This window comes from Lepisosteus oculatus, chromosome 12, assembly GCF_040954835.1.
Source record: "Lepisosteus oculatus isolate fLepOcu1 chromosome 12, fLepOcu1.hap2, whole genome shotgun sequence".
NCBI lineage: Eukaryota > Metazoa > Chordata > Actinopteri > Semionotiformes > Lepisosteidae > Lepisosteus > Lepisosteus oculatus.
Window position 1 is genome coordinate 8,827,831 of NC_090707.1, and position 25,228 is coordinate 8,853,058.

The 25,228-nt window shown below is 40.7% G+C and overlaps 1 protein-coding gene across 1 annotated transcript in view; it reads left to right on the top strand.

Annotated features, from left to right (window-relative positions):
* The window catches only part of LOC102686973 (receptor tyrosine-protein kinase erbB-4), a 369,352-nt gene that overhangs the window by 260,859 nt on the left and 83,265 nt on the right, over positions 1-25,228 (top strand). The window contains exons 5-13 of the mRNA XM_015358522.2: positions 2,031-2,096; positions 10,950-11,068; positions 11,510-11,651; positions 13,224-13,337; positions 13,904-14,030; positions 15,740-15,813; positions 17,659-17,749; positions 18,538-18,737; positions 20,480-20,612. Coding sequence (XP_015214008.2) covers positions 2,031-2,096; positions 10,950-11,068; positions 11,510-11,651; positions 13,224-13,337; positions 13,904-14,030; positions 15,740-15,813; positions 17,659-17,749; positions 18,538-18,737; positions 20,480-20,612 — 1,066 coding nt within the window. The remainder of the gene's footprint in view (positions 1-2,030; positions 2,097-10,949; positions 11,069-11,509; positions 11,652-13,223; positions 13,338-13,903; positions 14,031-15,739; positions 15,814-17,658; positions 17,750-18,537; positions 18,738-20,479; positions 20,613-25,228) is intronic.

The window sequence follows — 25,228 nt, forward strand, 5'->3', positions numbered from 1 at the left end:
GGAGCAGATTTCACCCTGGCAGGCCATCCTATGTGCTGGGCTGTAGTGCTAAGAACAGCTGTACGCAGAGAGCATGGGGTGTTAATTAATGAGGTCTAATTACCTCGGTGCAGGCTAGGCGAGGCTGGCATTGTCTGGAAACAGACGGCATGTAGTGGGGTCAGAGAGAAACAGCAGGAGACACCACAGGGGACCCTCACGGTGAAGCACGTGGGCAACGATCTCTTCACCACGCACGTGACTGGTTCTCACCTGGCAGGCTGCAAGATCCCGCCTTCTTGGGTCAGGGTTAGCTCAAGCACGTGTCTAATAAGTTATACAGTAACTATAGTAATTGCTTGCATTTATATAGTCCTTCCCACATCGGAGGGAACCTACTTCATTCACCAAAAAAAGCAAGTAGACTCCAGCAAAGTAAAATGTAGTCAGGACTCCATGGATAACACCCTTTTTTGCAAATGGGATTCACAGAGGCTGCATCTGAGGAAACTGTTAATACTCTTAACAGAGTACGGATATTATAACCTCTGATTGTGTTAGGAAAAACTTTTAATAACAGTGCGTATAGAGTCAATCAATTCAATATTTTTGCAAGTGTTGCTTTAAGACCGTCTTGAAACTAGTATTGATGTTCCCATAAGAATCATTTACTTATTTTATTAACATCTACAGTATGAGTCTAATCTTTCACCAGAGGCTTCTTCAGCTTCTAGTGCACTATTTTCCTGAGAATTTGTTACTGGTGTTGCTTGAAATCATTTTGTCGGGACTTGCTCATGAGGATCATACGAGAAGGAACAGGTCACCGAGATTTATTGAAATTATTATTGTGAATTAGACATGCATCCTGCATGTCTTCTTTCACTGTTACATTTGAACAGATTGGTATAGTTCAGTGTATGCAGCTGCAACTGCTGAGTGTTTGAAGAGCCTATGAGAATGTAGAAGAAAAGCATTGCTGAGACAGATGGTTTTTTTTGTAACTAACCTTTTCTTCACCTCTGTGAGGTCAGGAGTCTCACACCTGTTTAGTACGTAGGAAGACAACAGGCACAGCTGACTCCAAGCCCACTGTGTCATCGAGTTCACCTTTGTTCTCCATTGTCGTGACAGCCTTTCAAAACAATAGCTCTGTTCAAGAAATCAGCTTTGAGATGTGGTCAAATAATAGCCGTTATTATGGCTCAGAGCTGTGGTGTTCATGCCAGATGGAAACAGCTTGTTTCTCATCATTTCCTTCTTTTAATTGTCAAAGGGGTATATTGACAGCAGAACTGTCATAGCTAGGAAAGCAGGTGGCAGAGAGGAGGAAGTGGGTACAATGAATGTGATGGAGGGGTGGTAGTTGGATAGTAAATGACAAAGTCGGCGTCGATGTTATTTCTTTAACATAATTACTCTTTAAGACCTTAAATACTAGCTGGCTTGATCTGCAATCATGAACCTGTCATGGAAAAAAACTAACATATTTCCATTTACACTTCTCCTTCATGCTGATGTAAAAGAGTTTTATTAGCAGGGTTTGCTGCGAGTGCCCACTCTTTTTCATTCATCAAAGTATCTGAAAGAAAGCAATTAGATCTAGAACAGATCTCTTGCTGCCTGTGTTTTTTTTGTATTAGCCATTGGCAAGTATTTTAGCTTACTCCGCTGTTATCTGTCACGTCAGACCCTCAGATCTTAACATCTTCATTTACAACCCAAGACACGAAGGCTGGTAACTGACGTTTCTGCTCCTGTGATTTGAAATGAGGAGTGCCGATGTGGGCACGTGAATGTCAAGAGTCTCCAAAATCTCAAGTTCAGAGATGCTGAGATTCAGGCTAATGATGTGCTGGGCCATGTCACCCTGCCAGTCAATACAGTCTGCAAGCTGAGAGGAGCAAGGCCTCACTACAGAAGGCTGTGTCTTCAAAATCACTTAGGCGCCCACAATTCTTACTGTTGGGGTTTAAGCATTCCAGAATGTTTTTTTTTTTATGGTTGAACATTGGAGATGACGCAGGAAGCTGTTGTCTTGTTGCTCACAGGTGGGCGGTGCCACAGGTCGTGCACAGGGCGCTGCTGGGGACCGCGGGAGGATCAGTGCCAGAGCCGTGAGTATACAATAGATCCCACCTGACTCGCGACCGCTATGACACGGGGGGTGGGAGAGCGGGAACTCAGTGTAGTGTACGCCAAATAATTCATAAATGACTCCACAAAGACATCCCTGGGATCAATCCATGCACTTCATTTTAATATTTTTTAGTGGAACATTTTCCAAATTGACGTGACAGATATGGAGATGTACAGATGTAGTAGCAGTGATGCGCACCTCAGAGCTGCGAGCTTCTCACTTACCCCAGGCACCCTTAAAACACCACTCGTCACGCAGCTCTGTGTGTCCTTTGCGCGTTGCCGACTGGTGATCAAGGAGTGTCATGACCTTTGCATTCTGGGCCGGGAGAGAGAGGGCAACTGTCAGTTCAGAGGGAAAGACAGAAGCCTCATTGCTATCGTTTTCAAGGCAGACGTTCTTGCTATCAATGACCCATTTAGAGTGCAGCCCTTCCACACTAGCTAATTGCAGGGAAAATCGCTGCTCTTAAGCAAACGCAGCAGGGGTACTCACCGCTGCCTCTCACCTTCTGCAGCAGATAAGTGCACTTAAACACTTACCGTAATTATATCTGGCCCAGCAATTTAATGGAAAAATACAATGAAGTAGGATGCCACAAAAAGTATGCACGCTTGTCTCTCTTCCATTTTCTCTATATTACATTTTCTTCTTTTTGTTCTGTAATGCAAGGACAGTTTCTGCCTGCCTCTGTTCCCTGGCTTTCTCCTTGAACCTGAGATTGAACTGTTTTTTTGTTTTGTTTTCCTTTGGATGATGTTTGCTTCCCTTTTGATAATACTCCTGTCATTTTAACGAATGCCAACTGCTTCACGCTGTTGTTTCATCAGCTCTAATGCATTAAGCAAGATGGTTTGTTAAATAAGATGCAATTATGCTTTGCCTACAAAGAATTTGCACAATATAATCTTTATAAATAACCCATAACCTAATTTTTTCATCTCTAATGTGCTCCTTTTAGGGAACAAAGACAATGTGTTCCCACTAATTCTAGATACATTAAATAAAACCTTGGGTGTATGAATTAGTTGGCTCTTTGCTAATTCAGAAAATAATACAAATAACAGAGCAGAAATGAAGACTTTTCAACACATTTGTAGGTCAGTCCTTACTTTCTTTGCTTCCTTGATACCACGTTTTTCTAGAGATCTGCTCTTTTATTAAGGCAACAGTTCAGAAGCTCCTTGGAAACATTTGCTTCCTGGTGTTATACTGTCACATACACAATCGTCTTCCTCAAACTGGTTAAGTCACAGCAGGCCACAAGTTATACCCCCAAAGATTTCTGGGTCCCATCTTGCCTTCTCCTGTCACGCTACCTCAGCATCTCACTTATGAAGCTTTTGTTGAAGGTCTGATTGTCCTTGAGCAGCACACAAAAAAGTCTCAGGAAAGAGCTAGAACTCATTACAGCAATACACCTGCACACTACTGTTCTGTTTCACTGACTACGATATGCACCTTGTTCCAACCAAACTTGGCTCCAGTTTACTTTTGTAAATATACAGTACAAATCTAAACTATGGATAAGGTATAAAGGCCAAAATGTAGGCTATGGCTCCTTTACAAATCTAATTTAGAGTTTCTCAGAAAGATTAATAGATTAACACAGAGAATTCATCACTAGGATCAATGTTTAGGGAGAAATGGTCACATATTTAAGATATGTTATTTGCTCTGTATACTGCATGCACAAGACATGTCTATGTGATATGTCTATCACTTGGTGTCTGCCAGTCAAGAAAACAAATATGGTCTTTGTCAGTGAACCCAGAAGGCATTATTCTTACCTGAACGTGTCTTAGAGGACATTACCTCCGTGAAAAACGTTCCAGGCATTACATAAATAGTACTGGTATGAAGATGTATCTCTCTGGGAAATTTTGACGAGAGTCAAACAATGTTTTTAAGTCTTTTAGTCAGGCTTAGTGTATGAATGCACCTACACGTCTTCAAACATACACACAACCTCACCTACGCATGATATTGTTCTGAGGAGGCAATTAAACCACGACTTGATTACACATAATGTCAGTACTATGTGTTTTAGTGATTGAATAACTAGCTGCCATTGTTATTAGTGCAGAGATACAGAAACCATCCTGTTATAGCTTTTGACTCTCACTTAAATACACCCTACATACTGTTGCAAATGGGGGTTACGAAAATGGTGAAAAACAGGAAATGATAGAGCAGTGTAGTCAATAGGTAAAATAAATATTCATAACCACCAACTTGTAAGTGATTTCTCTAGAATATATCTAAGCAGTTGGTATAGTTGAAGGCACTTGAATTCTTTGTGCTCTGGTATAGCTTTGGTGTAGTAATAGGAATAATCCAGGCACACATAAAAAAAAATGTTTATTAACAATGACAAGACAAACACATGTTACAGCCAACAACACACAGGTTACTCTATGTGTACAGTATTTACAGACAAGCATTTCAGAGACCTAATATCTAATCACTCAGAAAACCTCAGACTGCTACTAAGTATTGAACTCTTAAATAATGCCCACAGAAGCCATAGTAAGAGATAAGCTGCTTTACAATGCAAACGTCAGTTAAATCTCTCTTTCTGCAACCCTGGGTGCCACAAAATAAATGGGAACCTACTTCCCTATTCTAAAAATCCACCCACAAGCCAGAAAAAAGTCTCTTACCAAGGTATCTTTTACCCAGGAAACCCAAGGTCCCTAAAAGCACAGAGTAGAAAGCTCTCTCTAGCAAGGTTTAAATAATTTGTTATCAAGTTTTGTTTGGATGATCATAAAATAGAGACTCTCACCTGGCTCAAGCTTCAAGTTCCAACTCCTCCTGACTCCTCTGTCTTGTGGCCTGACCTTCCTTCCTCTCCTCTTCCTCCCTTCTGCTGTCTGATTCTTCTTCTCTCCCTTTCTCCTTTCTCTTTTTTTTCTTTCTGTGTTCTTAAAGTGATCTTATATGGTGTGTTTCCACACTGCTCATTGACAATCATGAACCCACAAGGTAAAACAAGGTAAACTTTGCAAGTGTTTTTGACCAGGGGACTCCCCATCTCAACAAACATCCCGTCTGCTTTGAAGCTGGAAATGTTTACAGTGCCAGGTGTCACACACTCTATCTAAAACTTCCAGAGACACTTCCTAGTCACATCTGGCTGTAACAATACATTATCATGAGATTTCAGAAGGCATCCAAAGGATTGAAATTCTTTATATTTTGCTTTACTGAAAATTCATTCTTTTCATTTTTTGTGTGATATTATTAAATCTAAGAAACTAATCAAGGCTGGGCTTGGTCAGTACTCGAATGTGAGACCTCTAAGGAAAGCCAAGTTCCGGCTGTAAGAGGTGGTCACGAACCTTCAGAGAAGAGAGGGTGTTATTTTCCCAGGGTCAGAATTTCTATCCAACCGTTTTCCAGCAGCTTCTCCCATTCAGGGTTGTGAGGGAGCCAGAATCTATCCAGACAAGAAATGGGCGCAAGGCAAGGTCCAACCTGGAGAGGATGTCTGGACCAGAATTACTGTACTAATAATGTGCTATTATGGTCACTGGCAATTCTATGCAGGAGGAGGTGCCATCCTTTGGATGAGATGGCCTTGGCATTAAAATCCCATCACACTTCATTCCATATGTACCGTATAAGGGTGTTAACCCCAGTGTCCTGGTTAAATTCCACTCTGGGTTTACACAATCTGGCCTCCCCAAATTTTCACCCTTAATTCAACTAATGAAACAATTCCTCTCTTCTCCATCTGTATCTGCTGTGCAGTTGCTGGTGCACAATGACTGCTGTGTGTCACACAGATGGGGAATGAAGTGAATTCCCTCCTATATGTACAGTAATATAAGGATCCTTTGGGATCCTTCCAGATAAAAAAAAAAACACTACATGAATGCAAGTAATTATTTATTATATAGGAGACAATTGCGTAATACTTAAAGTGGAACTGCAACACTATTTTATATTCCGGGTTTAGAAACAATCAGCATTGATGAGTGCATTTTGAACCACAGCAGAAGTAAAAATCTATACGGTAACTTGTAAAACCTCTAATTTACATCATATAATAGACAAGACTTCCAGGTACAGTATGGGTGGTGCCATATTCTGCGATGCAGAACGAGGCAACAAAACTTGAGGTGACTTGAAGTGGGCCTTTTACATTGTAAAGAAGCAGGCTTGTGAATACATCTCCTCTAATCCAATAGAAGTCCACAACCTTTAATTATTCGCTCGTAAGTCGCATTACATTAGTCATTACAGTGACTAGCGAGCAGGAAGGTCTGCTTCACGTCCCAATTCTCGTGAGCTCTCGCTCTCGCCCAAGGCGAGACCTGGGGTTGGCGACACCATAGTGACTTACGGTACTTTCACAAAGTTCACTATTTTGTGCCGCATCAAGAATCTGTAACGTTTTTTCTATCCCTTCAATGAATTGATTTTGGTACCGAGATTTAATAACCAGTCTGAGAAACTGGGACTCCGGTTCCCCCATTAATAAATGAACAAACAGAAGTCCTTTTCTCGGCTGGTGTGCAGAGGTGGTGCCACTCGAGTATCATCTTCCCCTAACAGGCCCTGCAGTTAAAAGCATTCCCCAGCCACTCACAGTACCCCCACTGCTGTTGCCACTCTGAAGGATGCCTGCCACATCTCCAAGCGCTAAATTACAGGCCCCCTCCATTCTGCATTACATGCAGGGAAGTGGCAGTATGGAGAATGCCAGGCTGAATGGAGAGGGTGGCGGGATGGCTGTAAATTGCATCTCTGTCTAATGGAAAATAACAGAAATCGATACATAAATCTTATAAACATGCAAAGTTATTACCGAAATACACGATTTTTAATCAAAGACACGGGTGAGCTGTTAAGACACTGTGTAACCATGATTGATCAGCAGTGCTGCTTCAGCCTTTTTCCCCCTCTCTCTGTCCCTCTCTCTCCCCTTCTCTTTCTGCTGAGTGACAGGCTAGGATGAGCTCCCTCCCTGCCCGCCTTACTCGGATCCTCCATATGGCACAGTGCTGGGAATTACTGTTAGGAAAATGTCTAATAAACGGCAGTCTTTAAAAGGCAGGACTTTCGGAGAGAAGAATAAAAATCTAGAAAGAGAAATAAACGCAAACTCCCGGTACCATTTCCCTCCAGTCTTGTATTTCTCTGTTACTCCTCCCTCCATGCTAATCTGCAATGGATTTGGTTTATTTGCACACATCAAAAAGCAATCCTACTACATATGCATTTGCAAATGCCAACACAGAACATGACAAAGCTAGACAAACACCAAGCAATGGAGGACAGGGCCAACCTGCTTGGCTGTGGCAGCTGTCAGGTGATGAGGTTTTGAGTCTCTTTGCATAAGAATAGAGTGGCCAGCAGCCCTGAGGAAAGAGGGAACCTTCCAGAGCGAGGTCCACTTATAGCTGGTTTCTTGGCTGGACGGTTTGAGGATTTTAAAAGTACAGATGATAACATCTCAAATAAATGGAATTTAGTCGCTATGGCTATTAATAATGATGATGCTCAAAACAAATTAACATTCTAAATTTAATTTTGAGCTCTTAAAAGTGAGTCAGCAGCTGTCTCTTAGCATGTACAGCAGCATGCACTGGCAGGGCTAGTGCTAAGATTATTTACAGACACAAAATAGAAGACTGGCTTTGATTGTTTATGTGTAAGACATAGAGACACACAGGAGATTCAGCTTCAGACAACAGTATTGAAGACTGAATGGAAAACTTGAAAGAATGAAAACCTGTTTTTTGTTGTTAAAGAACCTTGGTACCCATACCTTTATTTTAAGTATTTGATTGTTGCTGTGGTAAAACACTTGCTAAGGTTAAGTGGCAGAAAAGCTCACAAAAGCTGGAGATGTAGTTTAAAAATAATAATAGTAATAATGGGAGAAAAACATAAGATGAAAAAATAAAGGCCTCTTCACTCCAATGACAAAGAAACATAGAGAATCGAACTGTCTACACATAACCATACTGACCTCTCTGAGCAAGCTGATTTCAGATAGTTCTCAAAGGACTGAACAGGCCACTGCTTTAATACCATTAAATACAGCAATGCATTTAGGAAGCCCCATCATTCCTATTACACTTAATGATCAATCAGCATACCCCTAAAGTCCCAAATTAAAGGTACCCAATTTTCTTTTTGCTGTTTCAATTGGTTTCATCATGCTGGAATGGTGTAAGCCTTTTGGCCAATCCTTCTTTGCAAATGATAATTGAGTCTTCCTGTGAAAAAGTTTTGAATATTTTTTTTCTGTTTCTCGGCTATTAAATCTGCTACACTGTATTTGCAGATTTAAAATAAGTGTGTAGCTTTTTCCCAGAAAGTAATGGGATTCTTCATTGTTAACTGGATTTAGTGTCTCTGTAAATTCACTTTAGATTTCAGTTTGTGTCTGCTAGAAAGCCATAGAGTCTCAGCATTTCTCGCTGTGTATGTGAATATTTATCTGAAAAAAAAAGGTGTGTAATGAAAAATTAATTCAAAAGGGTAATTTATAGCTATTGCTTTCAGGCGGTCTTTTTTTTTGTCACACGCACACAGAGACACACAGAACAAGTACGATGTAGTTACATTGCCATTACAGGCGATTAGTCCTAAGAGTCCCCTCTGGGCTTGTAAAGAGAAGTGGCTGTGAAGGAATGTGATGGCAGGGAATTGGAACATTAATGTGTGATCCAAATCCACTTGCAGAACACTTGCACAGGCAGCCAGAACTTCGCTTCCTCCATTCTGACGACCTTTTCTACAAATTGCTTACTGTGTTTTTCGTTATAGCTGTCAGCTGTAGGCTGAATTGCAAACCAGGCAGACACGAAAGACATCAAGAGCCATATGCTACGATATCAGATGATTGTACCGATCAGGCAAGGAAATTCAAGCAATTGCAAGATGCTGTTTGTTTTCAAGATGGAGTATTAATCACAGTATGACAATAATCTACACAATCCATGAATGCGACAGAGCGGAAAGCAGAGGGCTTGGCATGAAGGTTCGGGAGTGTCTGCCCTGTCCTCTGATGGATGTATTTTTACATGGTATTTTTTGCTAGCAGCATGTGCAGTACTTGCACTATTAAAAGCATTCCTCAGAATTTTATTCAAAGAAACCCAATTGGTTTGTTACTTTCCCTGTCTTTGTTGCATTTGGATGGAGTCTAGGAGGAAGTCAATGGCCCTATTCCTGCATCCCACACTTGAGTTATGGAACTTTCCTTCCCAACATTCTTTGCTCAAACATTCTCTCCACTACAGCTTTGACACGTTTTCTGGGGGTCCTGGCTGCCTCATCCACATGGCTATGCCGTTGCCTCTAACATCAGACAAACTGAACTCATAACATGTCCTTCATTATGTGGTTGGGTATTGTCAGAATCTCCTCTTTTTTTCCCATTTAAAATACTGCAAGTCCATTTAGGTTTAGCTGAAGTTTAGATAGTTTAGATATAAGATACTGTATAAGATAAATTTAGATTGAAATATAAGTTTAGATTTACTTTACTTTATCAGCCAGTGGATGTATTAATTGAGGACTTTTCAAAATAAGGCCAACAGAAAGCAATTGTTTTTAATTTGGAACTGTGTTCTGTATAATAATAATAATAATAATAATAATAATAATAATAATGATGATGATGATGATTATTGTTATTATTATTGTTAAGTAAGTCAAAGTAGGAGCAGTAAGTATATCTGCAGCAGTATTAGTAGTAGTTTTGCTCTGAAGTGAATTTTAAAATCAAACCAGTAGGCTTCACAGCCTCTGTGGGTGATCGGGATTTCTGGTCAGCAGAGAGCTGGCTCTCAGTGTTCATTAGCAGAGCCGCTGGGGTAGGTGGGGGGCAGGATAGTCTAATTGCTCTGTCTCTGCTGACACAAATGACATTCACACTTCACTCTCCCGGGACCCCCTCACCTGCCCACTGACTGTTTAGCTGTTGTTGTTTATGAGCTGGACAGCCACAGATGCTACAATTCCTTCACGGTGTATGTGCAGTGCTTTGCTTGTAACTTGCACCTGAGCAACCATTAGCAAAACATAGACCTTTAATTTTTGCACTCCATTCCATACGGAAAAAAAATGCAAGCCTCATTTTGTTAGGATGCTAAAAGTAAAGTACAGATTGCATTGAATTGCATCACTCATATATCTAATAATACATGTAATAGTCTTCAATATACTTTAAATAAAATATTTAGCATTGAATTCCAATGTACATAAGTTTAAAAATTCACAGATCTACATCAGTTTGTATGTGGCGTACTACTGTATGTACTGTATGTTCTTTCTTGATGTTGTACTTTTCTTTCCTCTAAGGCAAGGCCTTTCATTCGATTCTATCCTGGAGACCTCTTTTAAAAAAATCACTCCCAGTGTTCGCGCTCTCTCCCAGCGTTATAACAGTATAAAATATTATGATTTTTTTTCATTAAACAATTTGAAAATATTAACTTAAGGTCCGAAGAACTATCTTCAGTGTTGTAAGAGCAGATTAACTTTGTGCCAGTGTTGTTTATACTGTACATGCTGCAGGAACTGGGGATGAAATGTGTTTCTGGGGACCCCTTTGACATCGTCTTTTACCCCCAGACTCCTGTTTAAGGACCCCTAATCCACAAATACAGGTTGTTTCCCAACATTTAGGGATTCAGAATTATTATCCTGCTGGGAAGCACATTGCTAAATGTAAAAAAAAAAACAAAACAAGTTGGGGCACTGAAGCTGGGCTGTTGTCATATTTGTTGCTTCTATGGTCTTTGTGGATAACTTCATTGAGTGCTTCTGGTTCGGCGAGAGGTGTGACTCAGTTCTTGTTCCACAGTGACAAAGACCGTATGCGCAGAGCAGTGTGATGGCAGGTGTTTTGGGCCATATGTCAGTGACTGCTGCCACCGGGAGTGTGCTGGGGGCTGCTCTGGGCCTAAAGACACAGACTGCTTCGTAAGTGAATACCCCTTTCTTTCCCACTATGCACTGCAGCCATGAGGGATTCAACACCATAAGCAGCTCTCATCTGTGAGTGAAAATATACTTAACGTAAAACACCTAGAACTACAGAGCTATCTTCTCTGCGTTCCACGAACAGCAAGATCTTGTGTTTGCAAGAAAACACAAGGTTTTAGAGAACAGACAGCAAATAAAACAGTGTTTTATTATTTGTCCTTATTTGTTGTGCTACTGATGAACAAAATAAGCAAATAAATACCAGGGTACAAGCCCAAAAGGCAAGAGTAAAATTGTTGAACGTCTGTTCCTCTGTGTGAAGCAAATCAACAGATCAACTTCGCAGAGATTTGTCTTTAGTTCAGTCTTAATAAAATCGATACTGAAAACACAGTATGTAACCTGCCCAGCTCGTGCATTTTTTGCTTTCTGTTTCAGGCCTGCACAAACTTCAATGACAGTGGGGCCTGTGTCACCCAGTGTCCACAGCCCTTTGTGTATAACCCCACCACCTTCCAGCTGGAGCACAACCCGAAGGCCAAGTACACCTATGGGGCGTTCTGTGTCAAGAAGTGCCCACGTAAGATTGGAAATAAACATGGCAGGCTCTAACACTGATGATGCAGAATTGCATGAGTGATGAGTCTCCCATGATTTCACATCCAATGACAGGAAAGAGAGGTGTAATGTCAGCAGCAGTGCACGCTTGGAATTCACACCCCTGTGAAAGTCACGTCCAAGTGGGAATGTCTTTACTATATTTACATGTCTACAGTTTTCATCTCTTTTCTACATTTTTGAGAAGTCACAAAACAAGTTGCGGCCTCTGATTTAAGATGAGTGCTGTACTGTACAGTATAAGGTTCTTTCTTCAGTATTTTCAGTATCTTCAGGTTTATATAGTTTTCTTCTTAAGTAAGGTTTGTTTTGAACAGTTTTTGGTGCACTGCGCACAATCATCTGTATTTCACATCATCAAACTAAAAAAAAAATTAATCAATGGCAAAGTAACCAAGAGAAATCAAATTTAATAATATAATAATGGAACACCAGTGAAGCCTGGAACACCAAAACCACAACGTCGGTTATATATACAATAATCTTAAAGCATAGTTATTAAGACAGGGATATTATATTATGTCCTTGTATTCTTAGAGTATTTTAAGAATCTGATGAATGGTTATAAAACAATGGTCATTCCCCTTCAGTGGGCTGAACTGCAGATTATGCATTATGAATAATTGTTTTAAATACACACCAACAGGAAAACCACAGCCTCTGTCAGGTTTTCAGTCGCCACTGTAGGCTGGTTCTGAAACAGCTGTAATTTAGACATCTGTCTCCCAGCATCCGGTCGTGAGACAGTACAGACTAAACTCTTTCTTGTGCTGGCCTAGGACTCAACCCTCAGTCACAGCAGCTTCTGGCTGGGTGCGTGGATTTGTGATCAAAACAGAACACATGGTTATGTCTCAAGCAGCTTCTGTATTTCCAGTGAGATTTCTTTCTTCCATGCGTACACGCCCCAGCGCTTGACTGGCTGCTTTGCTACCGAGAGCTCTGTAATTGCTTTTATTTTTTAATAGTGCCAAAGATCCACGATGATGTATTTTCTAAACAGATCATGAATATTATAATGAAATTGCCACATCTTTTCTTCTGTTGTGTTGAAAGCCCAAATAGTGCTTTAGCTTTGCATGATGAATGTGCTTCTCTGACTACATGGGCGCATAAAATGAGAAGCTTCATCAGAATGTAATAAAAAGAAAAACTGATAGAATAAGAGGCTGAGGCTATTACATCGAAATTTGATGTGTCCTTATTTTAGTTGATAGTGTCTGAGAGATGGTCTTAGTAAACTAACGTCACTGGTGTTATGAGAAACACATCAACAGCGTTGTTATTGATTTTGAAAGCTACAGATGTGTACATCCCCAGATTTAAATCGCAAAATTAAATCTATATTTGCTCTGTGTTGTCTTCACTGTTCAGAAAGACTTATTTAGCCTTGGTCATTCCAAGAAAGGCACAAGAAAGCACTTTTTCTAGTGTAAGAGAGCCGGTGTCTCGGCTCAGCTCTTTTCATGGGGTGTGTGAGAATGATGAGAACGTCTTTATTACATTTTAATAGCACCTGTGAATTATGTTCCAGACAACTTTGTGGTGGATCACAGCTCCTGTGTACGTGCCTGCCCCAGCAACAAAATGGAGGTGGAGGAGAACAGGATTAAAATGTGCATTCCCTGCACAGACATTTGTCCCAAAGGTACCGTCACTGTAACCAGTGTCTAATTGGCTTCTATCACTTTGACTTGACAGAGAAAGGCAATCCTCCTCCTAGCAGGATTGACTTTGATTTGTTTTACTTAAGGCCTAAGCTACAGTCAATATACAATGCATGTGGCTGCATGAGGAATACTGGTTAGAGCACTGGATTTTGGAATAGAGGGCTGTGGGTCCAAATCCTGGATGAACAGTCCAGTTGTATTGCATCACCCCATATACTGTATCCAATACTGTAATAGTCTTCATTATACTTTACTATATGTAAAGTTTAAAAATTCACAGATCTACTGTATTATATAAAGTATAATAATACTTTAACTTGTCTTATACAAAAGGTTGAACAATTCTGGTGATTAGCAAAAGCTGAATTAATTACAGATAGTTCCTAGAATGATGTGTGACACCACACATAAGGTCACAAGTGAACTATAAATGTAGTTCCTTCAGCAGAGATACAGTATAGACATGCTGAGCATAGTCTGTGGTTTGGGGTGTGCCGTGGTATTTGCAGTCATAAATCTGTGCGCTTGTCTCTCTCCCTCGCAGCTTGTGATGGCATTGGTACAGGCAGCCTACAGTCAGCACAGACCGTGGACTCCAGCAACATAGACAAGTTTGTGAACTGCACAAAGATCAATGGGAATCTGGTCTTTCTCATCACAGGCATAAAAGGGTCAGAGTCCACATTATTGCTTACTGTCCTATAGTCATGTTGCTTTTACTTATAGATATTTTCTTTTTTTTCTTTTGGAAGTGGTATAATGTTGACCCATTGTCACAGCACCAGCAATGTAATTGTGTACATTGTTGAACCCTTTCCCTCTGGAGCTGGCTGCTGTAGTTTGGAGCCACATAACCACACCTCAGAGAAAGCCCCTGCCTCAGTACTGTGCATTACACACTGATCCTGGTATCACCAGAGCCGTGATCAGGACAGTCACACTTCAGAGTAAATGATACTGGAGTGCCGAGCACAATGTCTGGTAGCCTCTTAACAGTCTTTGCAGTGCTGCAGACTTGAAACTGAAAGAATATAATCCTGTTAAATGTTGGCAAACTGTGGGCAGATTGCACACTACATTGGAACTGGATGGGCGCTTTGCCCAGAGGGAAAAAAAGGGTCTTCTACATTTCCAGAATTAAAAACTGATCTAATTCTAGTAATTATTAAATCACATGCATCTTAGGCATTAAAACATCTGGCGGCTTTACATAGCCACGTTTTGATGCATTTATTTGTGAGTCGCGAAACGTTGAGCATACCAGTAGTTATACAGTATACACTGGCAGGATTATACATGTATAAAACACCCTGTATATAAATTATGTATTTACTGCCTCTGAGCAGGGGGTCCTTTTCCTGTGCGCTCAGTTTTATAACAACCTTTGTCTGCAATGCTGAGCGAGCACTTCATTGCCGAAGTGTATGGCTTGCGGCTCAAGCTTGAACAGGTGTCTCCATGGACCCTAGCTTGCTAATAGGCTGAGATACTCCACCTCAGCCTGGGGGTCCCTGAGGCTGGGGGGGGGGGGGCGGCGAAGAGAGATTGTCAGAACTCATTTCACCTCTTGACCCCGACCCCATTGCCCTCAGTGCTGCAAGGAGGGCTTTTATTTCACTAGCCTGGCTCCAAACCACGCTCTGCCATCTCTGAGGACTGGGGCTGCTTGATGCATTTGTGAGCTGCTTGCTCACTTACAGATAGGTACGCTTATTCAAACAATACCTCCAGCCCTGAAGGGAACCCTCCTGACCCACTGCCTCTGCTACCCTTTTTTTGAAAAATAACTAAATGCAGAGTGGGACTAGCCATTTCCAAAAGATGCAGAGTTGGCAGAAAATTATATACAGTGTCAGCCAGACTCCCTGCACAAGCGCCTTTCAGACTCATGTCAGGGTTTGAACAGACCCCTGGGTCTGGGTACAGCTTTGTTGTTCATGGCTATGCATTTTATACACACTGCATGGCATTTGTATAACAGTGTGAAGTTTCAGTAAATAAATGGGACTTTCTTCTGCCTTGTGGACCTCATGACATTTTGGTTTAAACAAAGACGCATTTGCTTTATGTACAGTACACAGTCCATGTATGTGGCAAATCAGCCTTGACGTGTACTGTATACATCCTGTTTGCCACAGGTACTGTATGCATGAGCCAAGCTTTTCAATTGAATTAGCATCTGAATAAGAATCAAGATAGTTGTACTGAACATCGAATAGATATGCTGCCACCGCAGCTACACTCTCTGTCTGTACAAATTGGATTTAATTTCACTTCCATTCCCAAAAACATTGAAGCTGAAGTGGTATAGCCAGGCAGCCAAGATTTCCCATTTCATGCCTCTTTCCCGTCTCCTCTCCTTCCCTCTGCTGATCCTCAGGGATGTGTATCATGGCATCGAGGCGCTCGACCCAGAGAAGCTCAATGTGTTCAAGACCGTACGAGAGATCACAGGTGAGACACCAAGGCCTACATTCCTTGTAGGGAGAGGAAGAGACTGACAAGCACCGTGGCACAGAGCAAATGGCCTTCATGGTTTTCTACTGGGGAACAGAGCCCAGTGGAAACTCTGTGTTACCTGTGCTGTTATATTAATATTAAGAGCCTGGTCAAAGTTAAATAAAAAAATGAAGCTGTGTGTAACAATAGAATACCTGCATAGCAAAAAGATAAAAGAACAATGAACAAATACAAGGCATGATGCAACACAGCAGCCTTTCATTGGCATATTGTGTGTTGCAGTGAGTACTCTTTCGTGATACACTTAATAATAGAACTCACACACGCCTTCAGCATTCCACTTCATTCCTGTTGTTTTAGAACACTAAGGGAGTCGTGGGTGTTTTGTTGGCCCTCAGATAAAGATCTCATTTCACGGGTTTTCTTAAATTGTTCATTATACCGTCTGTCAGAAACATCCAGTGTTGACACAGTTATCCTACCGAGCCTGTTTTTTTTTTCCTTTTAAATTATAGTGCCCAAAAAATTACGATACTTTCAATTAAAAAGAGGTTGTGGTCATATTTTGCACTGTTTGACATCGAGCTCTGTTTTTTTTTCAATTGTCTACTCTACAAATCTGGCACTAAAATACAACAGTCTTTCTGTTAGCATTTATAGTTGTTTAGCGTCACAATGATATTAGAAATCTTCCATTTCTGCTTCAGAAAAGAATGAATGATGACTGTCCTTACAAAGGGTAGAGACTGCTGCAAAGATCAAAATATTCAATTAATTTGGCAGATGTAATAAATTCTAAGCCAGTAAAATGCAGCTGAGGGCATTCCTTTATTACCGATTTATCTGTGGGCTCTGTCACTCTGCACTCTCTCTTGGCCTGGTGTTTGCATTGCGCTCTGGAAAGCAGTCAGAGACTCAGCAGGCCATCATTACCATCATTAGGAAGATAAAGTTTCTGGAGATCAAGCTCAGGAAAAACTCAGTTGCTTAAAGAGCTGATTGTTGGGCTCAGAATGACTTCCCATTTCAGCAATTTAATCATTAAAGCAATTAGTGTCAGCACACATGCTGTAACAACACTTCAGCAGTGCTGGAATTACAATAATATCTATTATTAAAAAAATGAAAGAAAACAGAGTGAGTCGTGTATCTCTGGTTTTGTGAAATTATGTGTGTGTGTTAGATTGAGTGGGTGTCCATTAATTATGAGGTTATGTTGTTGATCAAAAGATTTAATCTGGTCTTAAATTACTTGAACCTACTGTTTCTTAAAACCTAAGAAACTATCAAGTACAGAATTCCCTTTTGGCTTTATGTTATTGTTAGAAGTGAAGTTATTTGTTCTTACAAAATGTGATGAGAATATGACAACGATAATTCCATATGGATGCTTTTCTACTTATTAACCAGGATTCAGATCTAATGCCTGGGTCGACAGAGGTCTTAAATGAAAACCCTACTGAAAACATACTGTATACAATGTTGGGTCGAGGGACCTTTAACCATTTCCATTCAGCAGAACTTTGTGCAATCATATTGCAATGAATTCTAGAGAAAAACGTGTTCTATAAGGCTGTATTTGGAAAGGTTTCTGAATATCCATCTGTGATCTGATTTAATGTGCTTGAGATAATAGGAAAATAAAAGCAAACAAACCTAGTAACAGAGCCAGCTAAATAAGTTATAAAATGGTCTCTTTTCTGATATATTTTCCTAGTTTATTGATTAATAGCAAAACTGTTAAATTCTAGTTCTTTGATTTGATTCTTTTCAGCAAGCACGTGCTCTCTGAGAGTTTAGTTTTGAAAGAGTGGGTGAAGTACTCTGTTTCTCTGCCAGGCTTCCTGAACATCCAGTCCTGGCCTGAGAACATGACCGACTTCAGTGTATTCTCCAACCTGGCCACCATCGGGGGCAGATCATTGTACAGGTACACTCACTGTGTGAGGGGCACAGGGACACAGTGTGGGCTTCCATACTGTAGGTCTCTCTGTTCAGAGCTGCAGCCGTTGTGAAAATCCTCATCTGGGTGTCTGACAGCATCGCTTAGCTTGCATAATAGCCTCAGCACATTCATTTTACATTGTAACAATTATGGCATGTCACAGAATATATGAGAAAACAGCTTGTGAGAGGTGTAACAGAATGTTTGGGTTTTTTTTCTGTCAGTAAAAAGGCACACTCCAATGCACTCCATTTAACTTTAAGTTAAACATAAAAAATATAGCAGATAAAGATTTTGATGCTCCTGTAATACATTCATCAGGAGACCTTTTTGTAGAGAAAAAAATCCAATTATATGTTTATTATCTACATAATTGGTATTTTTAATGAGTTATTTTATTTTTGTGAAGTAAATTTTAGCCGTCTTCCATTGCCTTCTCAAGATCCACATTTTCAGACTGTTGGTCCTGTGATTTATCCTGCACCTGCAGGACGTGCTGCACCTTGTATTGTTGTGATTATCATGTAACGTATTTCACAAAGATCCAACCTCATTGTTTGTTGTAAACTTGCACTGTAAACTTTTACACATCAGTAACTGCTTTAATATGTCACACTTATTGTAAGTGTGATAAAGGTATCTACAAAAGTGATCATTTTAATGCAAATGTTTTACTAGGCTATTAAATTCTGTTCCTTATTGCATATCAAGATCTGCAATATCTGTGTCACTACAATCGGAATACTGACCTTTGACACTGGTGTGTTTGACAGCGGGATCTCATTGCTGATCCTCAAGCAGCAATGGATCTCCTCTCTGCAGCTCCAGTCGCTGAAGGAGATCAGCGCAGGGAACGTCTACATCACCAACAACACCCAGCTGTGCTACTACCACACTGTCAACTGGACCAGTCTGTTCAGGACCAGCAACCAGAAGGCCCTCATCCGTAACAACCGAGACTCCAATGAGTGCAGTGAGTCTCGTCCTCTTATACTGTAGCAAGGGCAGTCAGCTTTGTACTCTAACCAGCGCTCATTTAGAGCACAGAACATTTAGAAGTACGTAAAAACTTACAATTGAGGAAGCCACTCAGCCCATCTGTCGGTTTTAAATATGTTTTCACATGAGAAACACATTTCTACTCCAAATATAGTTCCAATTGAGATGTCTGATTTCTCTGGTTTGATTTGAAAGTTTTTTTTTCTGGAATTAAAAGAAACTTTTTGATATAAGTCACAGAGAAAAGAAAAGGGCTTCAACAGCCCCCTTTTCACGCAAAGCACTGCATTCCAAGATGGGATTGAAAGGAACAATGTGACATGTTGTTAACAACAGGGGATCGTGACACAGGGGGTGACAGGGCACCCAGAGCTTTGGGTCAGAGAAAAGGCTTCACACTGGTTGAAATAAAATTGCTGTCGAATGAAAAATGAAAAGCTGACAGGAAAGAGAATCACTGTGACTTGCTGCAATACATCATGTATGCCTTTAAGCACCTGGAAAAGATTTCAAGGTCGAAAGCATCTTTCTGTTATTGGTTCCCCCCAGTCTTGACTGGCTGAGGACTGGGAAATGGAGCACATGATGATATGGTCTTTGCAATATGAAATGTAATAGCATCTGAACAATAGCAGCTATAAATTGCTTTAAAACCACTCCATTGTCTAACCCTGTGGACAACAATCTCGCAATTTTTGCGTATCTAGAATAATGATGGACAGCTGCTTGTGCTCTCAACAGGTTGAAATGTTTAAGGAAAGAGATTTTGTTCTTTTTCTATTGGCATTATTAAAGTTGACCATGTCTGAGGTCAGTCACTGTGTCCTGACTAGAACACTGAGCACTGGGTGAGAATGTGGAGTTTTTCTTTTTTTTTCTAGAAGAGGGAACATTATTTTATTAAAATAAAAAGTGTGAATAGCTTTTATAATGAACTCGCATTGTTTTGGGACCATATTAATCAACCCAAAAGAGCTCACATTCACGTCTGAGCACTTCAAATCAGGCGTTAATGCGCCTAGGCCTATTAATTAATCTGCTCCTTAATCTGCCCTTCTCTGTATTCATCCATTAGTCTATTATATAGCAATTGATCATGGAACTGATACACCTAGCCGGCAGCCGTCTGACAGCACAGACAGTGATTCCTCTCAAAGGAAGAGAGCTGGATGCAGCCCAGAGAGTGAACACTAAGGCAGTCACAGAAAGCAAGAATCTGGAGGGCATGCTTACTGCTTCTCTCACTTCAAAGAGCCAGGTTTACATTGATTTTTTTTGCCTATTTTAGAAGATTCTCTATTTTTCCAGTTGTAAAACTGAAAAGTGTTAGGTTCACAGTGGAAGGGCTAACTGCAAGCTGAGCGGTGACATTGATGTGTGGATAATCACCTTTTTAGCTTTCTGCGGCAGTAGCAGTCGGCCCTGCACGGGGTTTTGTTGTTGGGGAATGCCTCCGTATAAAAAAAAAAGCCAGCTGGAATCCTGATAAGCAGAGTACATCTTAAACGTTCAGAATTTACCACATAAAAACATGACTGATAACTCAAAGCCCTTCTGCATGCCCCATTTGTGGTAATATCTCACCGCAAAGGAGCCACCCAGAGTAATGGAAACAAACCTGGTTACAAGCCCACATCAAAACCTTATTGGTCACAGGACCTGGGTTCTGCGGTTCTGTATGGCCTGCTCTGACATGGCTGAACCTGTGTGTCTCAGTTGCAGACAGGATGGTGTGCAACCCTCTGTGTTCGGATGATGGTTGCTGGGGCCCAGGGCCAGACCAGTGCCTGTTCTGCCGATTCTTCAGCCGAGGGAAGACCTGTGTGGATTCCTGCAACCTCTACGAAGGGTGAGAGAACTTTGCATTTCCTATCGTCTTACTGAATTACACAGCAGTACCGAAAACAGACAAAGAAATCCTCTAAATAGCTTAAGATTATAGGTGGCTGGTTACAAAACAATAGGCTTTCACTGTAACAGTTGTAAAACGTGTTGTTTGAATAAACCATGTCCAAGTTTGAAACAATGTGAAATTGCGAGATACAGTAGAAATGTTTTTAAACAGACTACTTTAAAGCAGCCATGCTGAAGTCTTTTTTTAGCTGAATAAGAATCAATGAATAAAATGAAGGTCTTGGCAAATTTGAATATTAATGGTTTCATTTACATTTTGAAGGAGAATTACTCACTCTAAAACGAAGCTGCTTGTGCTTTAAGCCCATTTTGCGTTGAGAAAAAATAGGCAGTGTTAATGAGGTATGATGGAAAAAGGTGTTCGCTCACTTTGTTGGCATGAGAACATGGTTGGTCCTGTTTGATCATTCACAGAAAGTACAGTACTTTACAACATGGAAGTTGGGAGGTGTTAAGGTCGCAGATGAACAGTGATTTAAAAAGCACCCCACTGAGGAGTGCAGCCAGTTTCTACTGACTGTAAAGCAACTGTGTACAAAAGAAAGTTCAAACAGAGTTGAAGGAAATTCTGTGCATTTCCTTCAAAATATGGCTTTGTGTGTACCGATTCAGTACTTGCTGATACTGCATAAAAATAAGGGTACAGGCTTTGTGGCAGCTTGTCCCTGTTAAAACCATAATGATGCAGGTACCTGGATTTCTTCAGAGCTGAAACTACTTCAAGAATACAATATTCATACAGACATACAAAACAGTAACTTTGCTTTCTCTGACTCCTTTGTATGAATTGATAAATCCTTCCTGGTGTGTGAATAAAATAATGCTGACATGAATATCAGCAATATAACTTTTCAAATATGATGCATGAGGTTTTTTTTTTATAAAAAAGAAGAAAGTAAACTCAATAAATTAATCTTAAATTAAGCGAGGGACTTAATAGCTGCTCATGTGTATTCATAGCTGACATATACTGTACTGTATATACTGTAAAGTGTTCGGGTGACATTTGTTGTGCATTGTGGTAGATTTCCTTAAGTATGTATACTAAGGGATCACTTAACCTGTATACTAAGGGATCACTTCAAATAGTGTGTTCAAAACAAAACCTTGACTAATGTGCAGTGTTAATCAAGGCACACATGAAGACTGTAAGTCTTGTATGCACCCAATGTTATGTGATGGCGTGCACTCACACAGTTCAGGAAAACACTAAGGCTTTGTTAATGCAAATCTGCAGCTCTACAAGATGTACCCCCTCTCTCCCAAACCTTGAACCATCCACTCCCCGGTCTCATGTCCTTCTGAATCCTTTTCTGACTAACACAGTCTCGGCACAGCCTCCTGAAGCCTCGGGGCTCTCTCTGAGAAGCTGACGTGTTTTACTGTGAGCAGACTCTCATTTTCAGTTGTGGATTGCTTTCACTTCAGTTGCAGTGCCCGGCTCTGACAGGAGGGGGCGATATATGTTTTGTGTCCTGCTGAGAGGTGATTAAAGAGCAGAGAATAAAAAGAATGTCAAGAACAAACCTGTTTTGAAATTTCTGTTGGGAATTCCAGAGAATTATGCACGATAAAAGACCAAAATGTTTAATTAAAAAATCACTCCTGTGGATTGACTAACACCGCGGTACTGCATATCAGTGGGGAATAGCCCGGCTCTCACTAATCTCTTGCTAGCTCCCCTTAAACTTGGTGAAAATTAACACCAAAAAGAATTCAATTAGAAGAGAAATTGCTTATTAGATTGGAAATGAAAATTAATTTCAAATGGGAACAAAGGCTTTGTTGAGGCTTATTTTACAAAGCAAAGCCCTACACTCTGTCCATAGAATGAGTTCCCCACAGCCAAGCCCAGCCCCCCCCTCCAGCCACAGCTCCTGATAGAATTTTAATTTTCTGCACAAATCTGTCTGTACTGAAAATGACACAGGGATTAAAACTGGAGTCACAGTTAAAGCTTTAAGCTGCAAGACCCTGATAAAAATGCATATGTTGTACACTTTTTTTGTAGCCCACACACAGGGATTTTCTGAGACCGCGGAGACCCAGTATGGTTGAACTTCCACACTATCATCTTTCCTTAAAAACTGTCGTCTGTGGAGTGGGGTAGGGCAGCCAGTGTTCTCCCAGCTCTCAGTCATTTCCAATGATTTCTCTGTGCTTGGTGAGACACCGAGCCACCTCATCTCACTCTATACTCAAAGACTGGCACTACTGCAGGTGCCTGAAACCTCTCATAGGGAAGTTTGTTACATTTTTTTCTGATATTGTATGATTAAGGGCTGTTTGTGGAATTGTTTTTTGCTGGCTAGGACAGAGCTTAGAGAAACAATATTGTCCGTGGGGGCAAACCACAGCAAATTATATTCAGTACAGCAGTGTTCTGCTCCAATGAGGACTACAGTACAGTATATCCAGGTGCATATACTGGCCTACAGGTCACCTGGTGGCCTGGGAACTGTAGCTTGCAGGTAATAAATATTTCCTAGTACATACTGTAGGAGGTTTATCAGGACACAGCTCCAGATTGAAAAAGTAAATGGGTTTGAAAAACTAATGACACCACTTTAGTGCTGTTGTCCAATTCAACTGTTAAATGAGAAAAAAAACAGTTTGTAATATCCAGGGTTGGTAAGACTCACTGAATAAGAAAATCTGAGTTTTTTTTTCTTTTTTGTAATAATATAAAAGAAAGGTTTTAAAACTAATTTCCCAGGATAAAGGCTTCAACAATGTAGCCCAACATTTGTTGCGTAGCCCAGATAAACAGTAATTAATTTTAATTATTTTTTTTTTCTCCCACTGAGGCAATCCTTTTTAATTAAAAAGTAACATTGCCATACGATGCGCACTCTGAATGAGATTTGACTTAATCCTCCCTCGGAGTGCAGACAAAGGTTCGGAGGTTCGTGGGTGAAGGTGGCTGATAATGCTTTTGACACCCTTATCAAGCCATGCGCAGGGTTGGTCTCTCCACAGGCGCTGGAAACAGGCTTTTCCCCACCGGAGAGATTAGGGAAGGAGGAGGCTGGAGGTGGCACTGTGAGGTTCCACTCGGTGGAGCTGCCGAGTGTCGTCTCACACATGAGTGGGTGCCAGGCTGGAGACTAGTACTATGGCAAGGTGGCATTGTGAGACAGGCTGTGGATGTGTGGGATCCTATGTGGGGAAGCCAGGTTGCAGAGCAGAAAATTGCATAGGTGGGGGTTCTTGATTATGCCTGAGAGCAACACGAATGCAGTTCAGGATCCTGCACAGAACACCGGCTGCCAATACAGCACAAAGATCTCCCAGGAAAAAAAATGGGTTGTTTTGAACAGACCCATTCACCGTGACATTTGTGAAGGCTTCCGTTTTTTTTCCCCATGGTTTGTGCAAATTGTGGTGCTGAATTGGGTCTCCCTCCCTCCAGTAACACTGGAACTCCAGTGCTGAGGCCACCTTACACTCCACGTCACACAGCCTTAGTGTGGACAGACAGTTCGTTTTAACAATGTAAGAGTACAATTCTTCTGACAATGTGCCGGGGTGTGGCCGATGGCGAAAGTGGTGGGATGAGGCATGTTTGTTTTTTTTGTTGTATCTTATTTTGTGAAAATGAACATAAAAAAATGCATAGCATAAAGGAGCTGAGAGATATTACCAAGCAGATGGAACCCAGGTTCCTTTCCTTTAAAAGTGTTTTTTGCTAAAGACCGAAGATTATTCCCAATGCATTATTGCACAGTGCCATGTTTTTGAGACCCTCAGCTGGAAAGATGTGCTATGGAATTGTATTGCCAGGCTTTCTGTTGTAAAATACCCCATTAGAAATGATTCTCTTCTCTTGGATTCATTCTCTGCATTTTCAACACTCTCCAGCACAGTTTGTTTAAAGTGAAATGTGTGAGGTCTCAATTTAAATTCGCCTGATGTAAATATAAATTTATATGAATCGCCATTTCTTTTTTTAGTTCTGTTTGCATCGCCTTAGGCATAGACTGCCTCCCAGCATTCCCTCCTGCAAAATAAAGGACCTGCTGTGCACTTCCCTATGGACTGCATAGGCTACATGTTTTGCAATTTATTACGCATGTCTTAATTATTCATGACTTTTTTTTTACTCCGCTATTCAGAATATTGATCCATTTTAGGCCTTTGTGGGGTTTTCTTTTCAGTAATATAGTTAGGTAATTCCACTTTTTTCTGTTACATTATCTCACAGGTGTAACATGTGACAAGACATTAGGGCGAATGCATACTGTATCTATTACTTTTGTAGGAGCAAGTAACATAAAAAGGTTACAGATTAAAGGGATTGTTCAGCTCAGTGAAACTGCTCAACTCAAACCAGCTGTTGATTCCGTTGATCATACCTTGTGCTTTAAATATACTTAAGGAAACACCCTATTACCAATGCCCAATGCTTTTTTTAAACCACAATTTGAATTTAAAAGAATCACAGGACCAGATTAGAGTCAAGAAAAAAAGATATCCTGTACAGTACACAGTTCAATTCTTCCTAGAGCTCTTTAACATTTAGCTTTAAACATTCAGGGCTGATACAGCCAT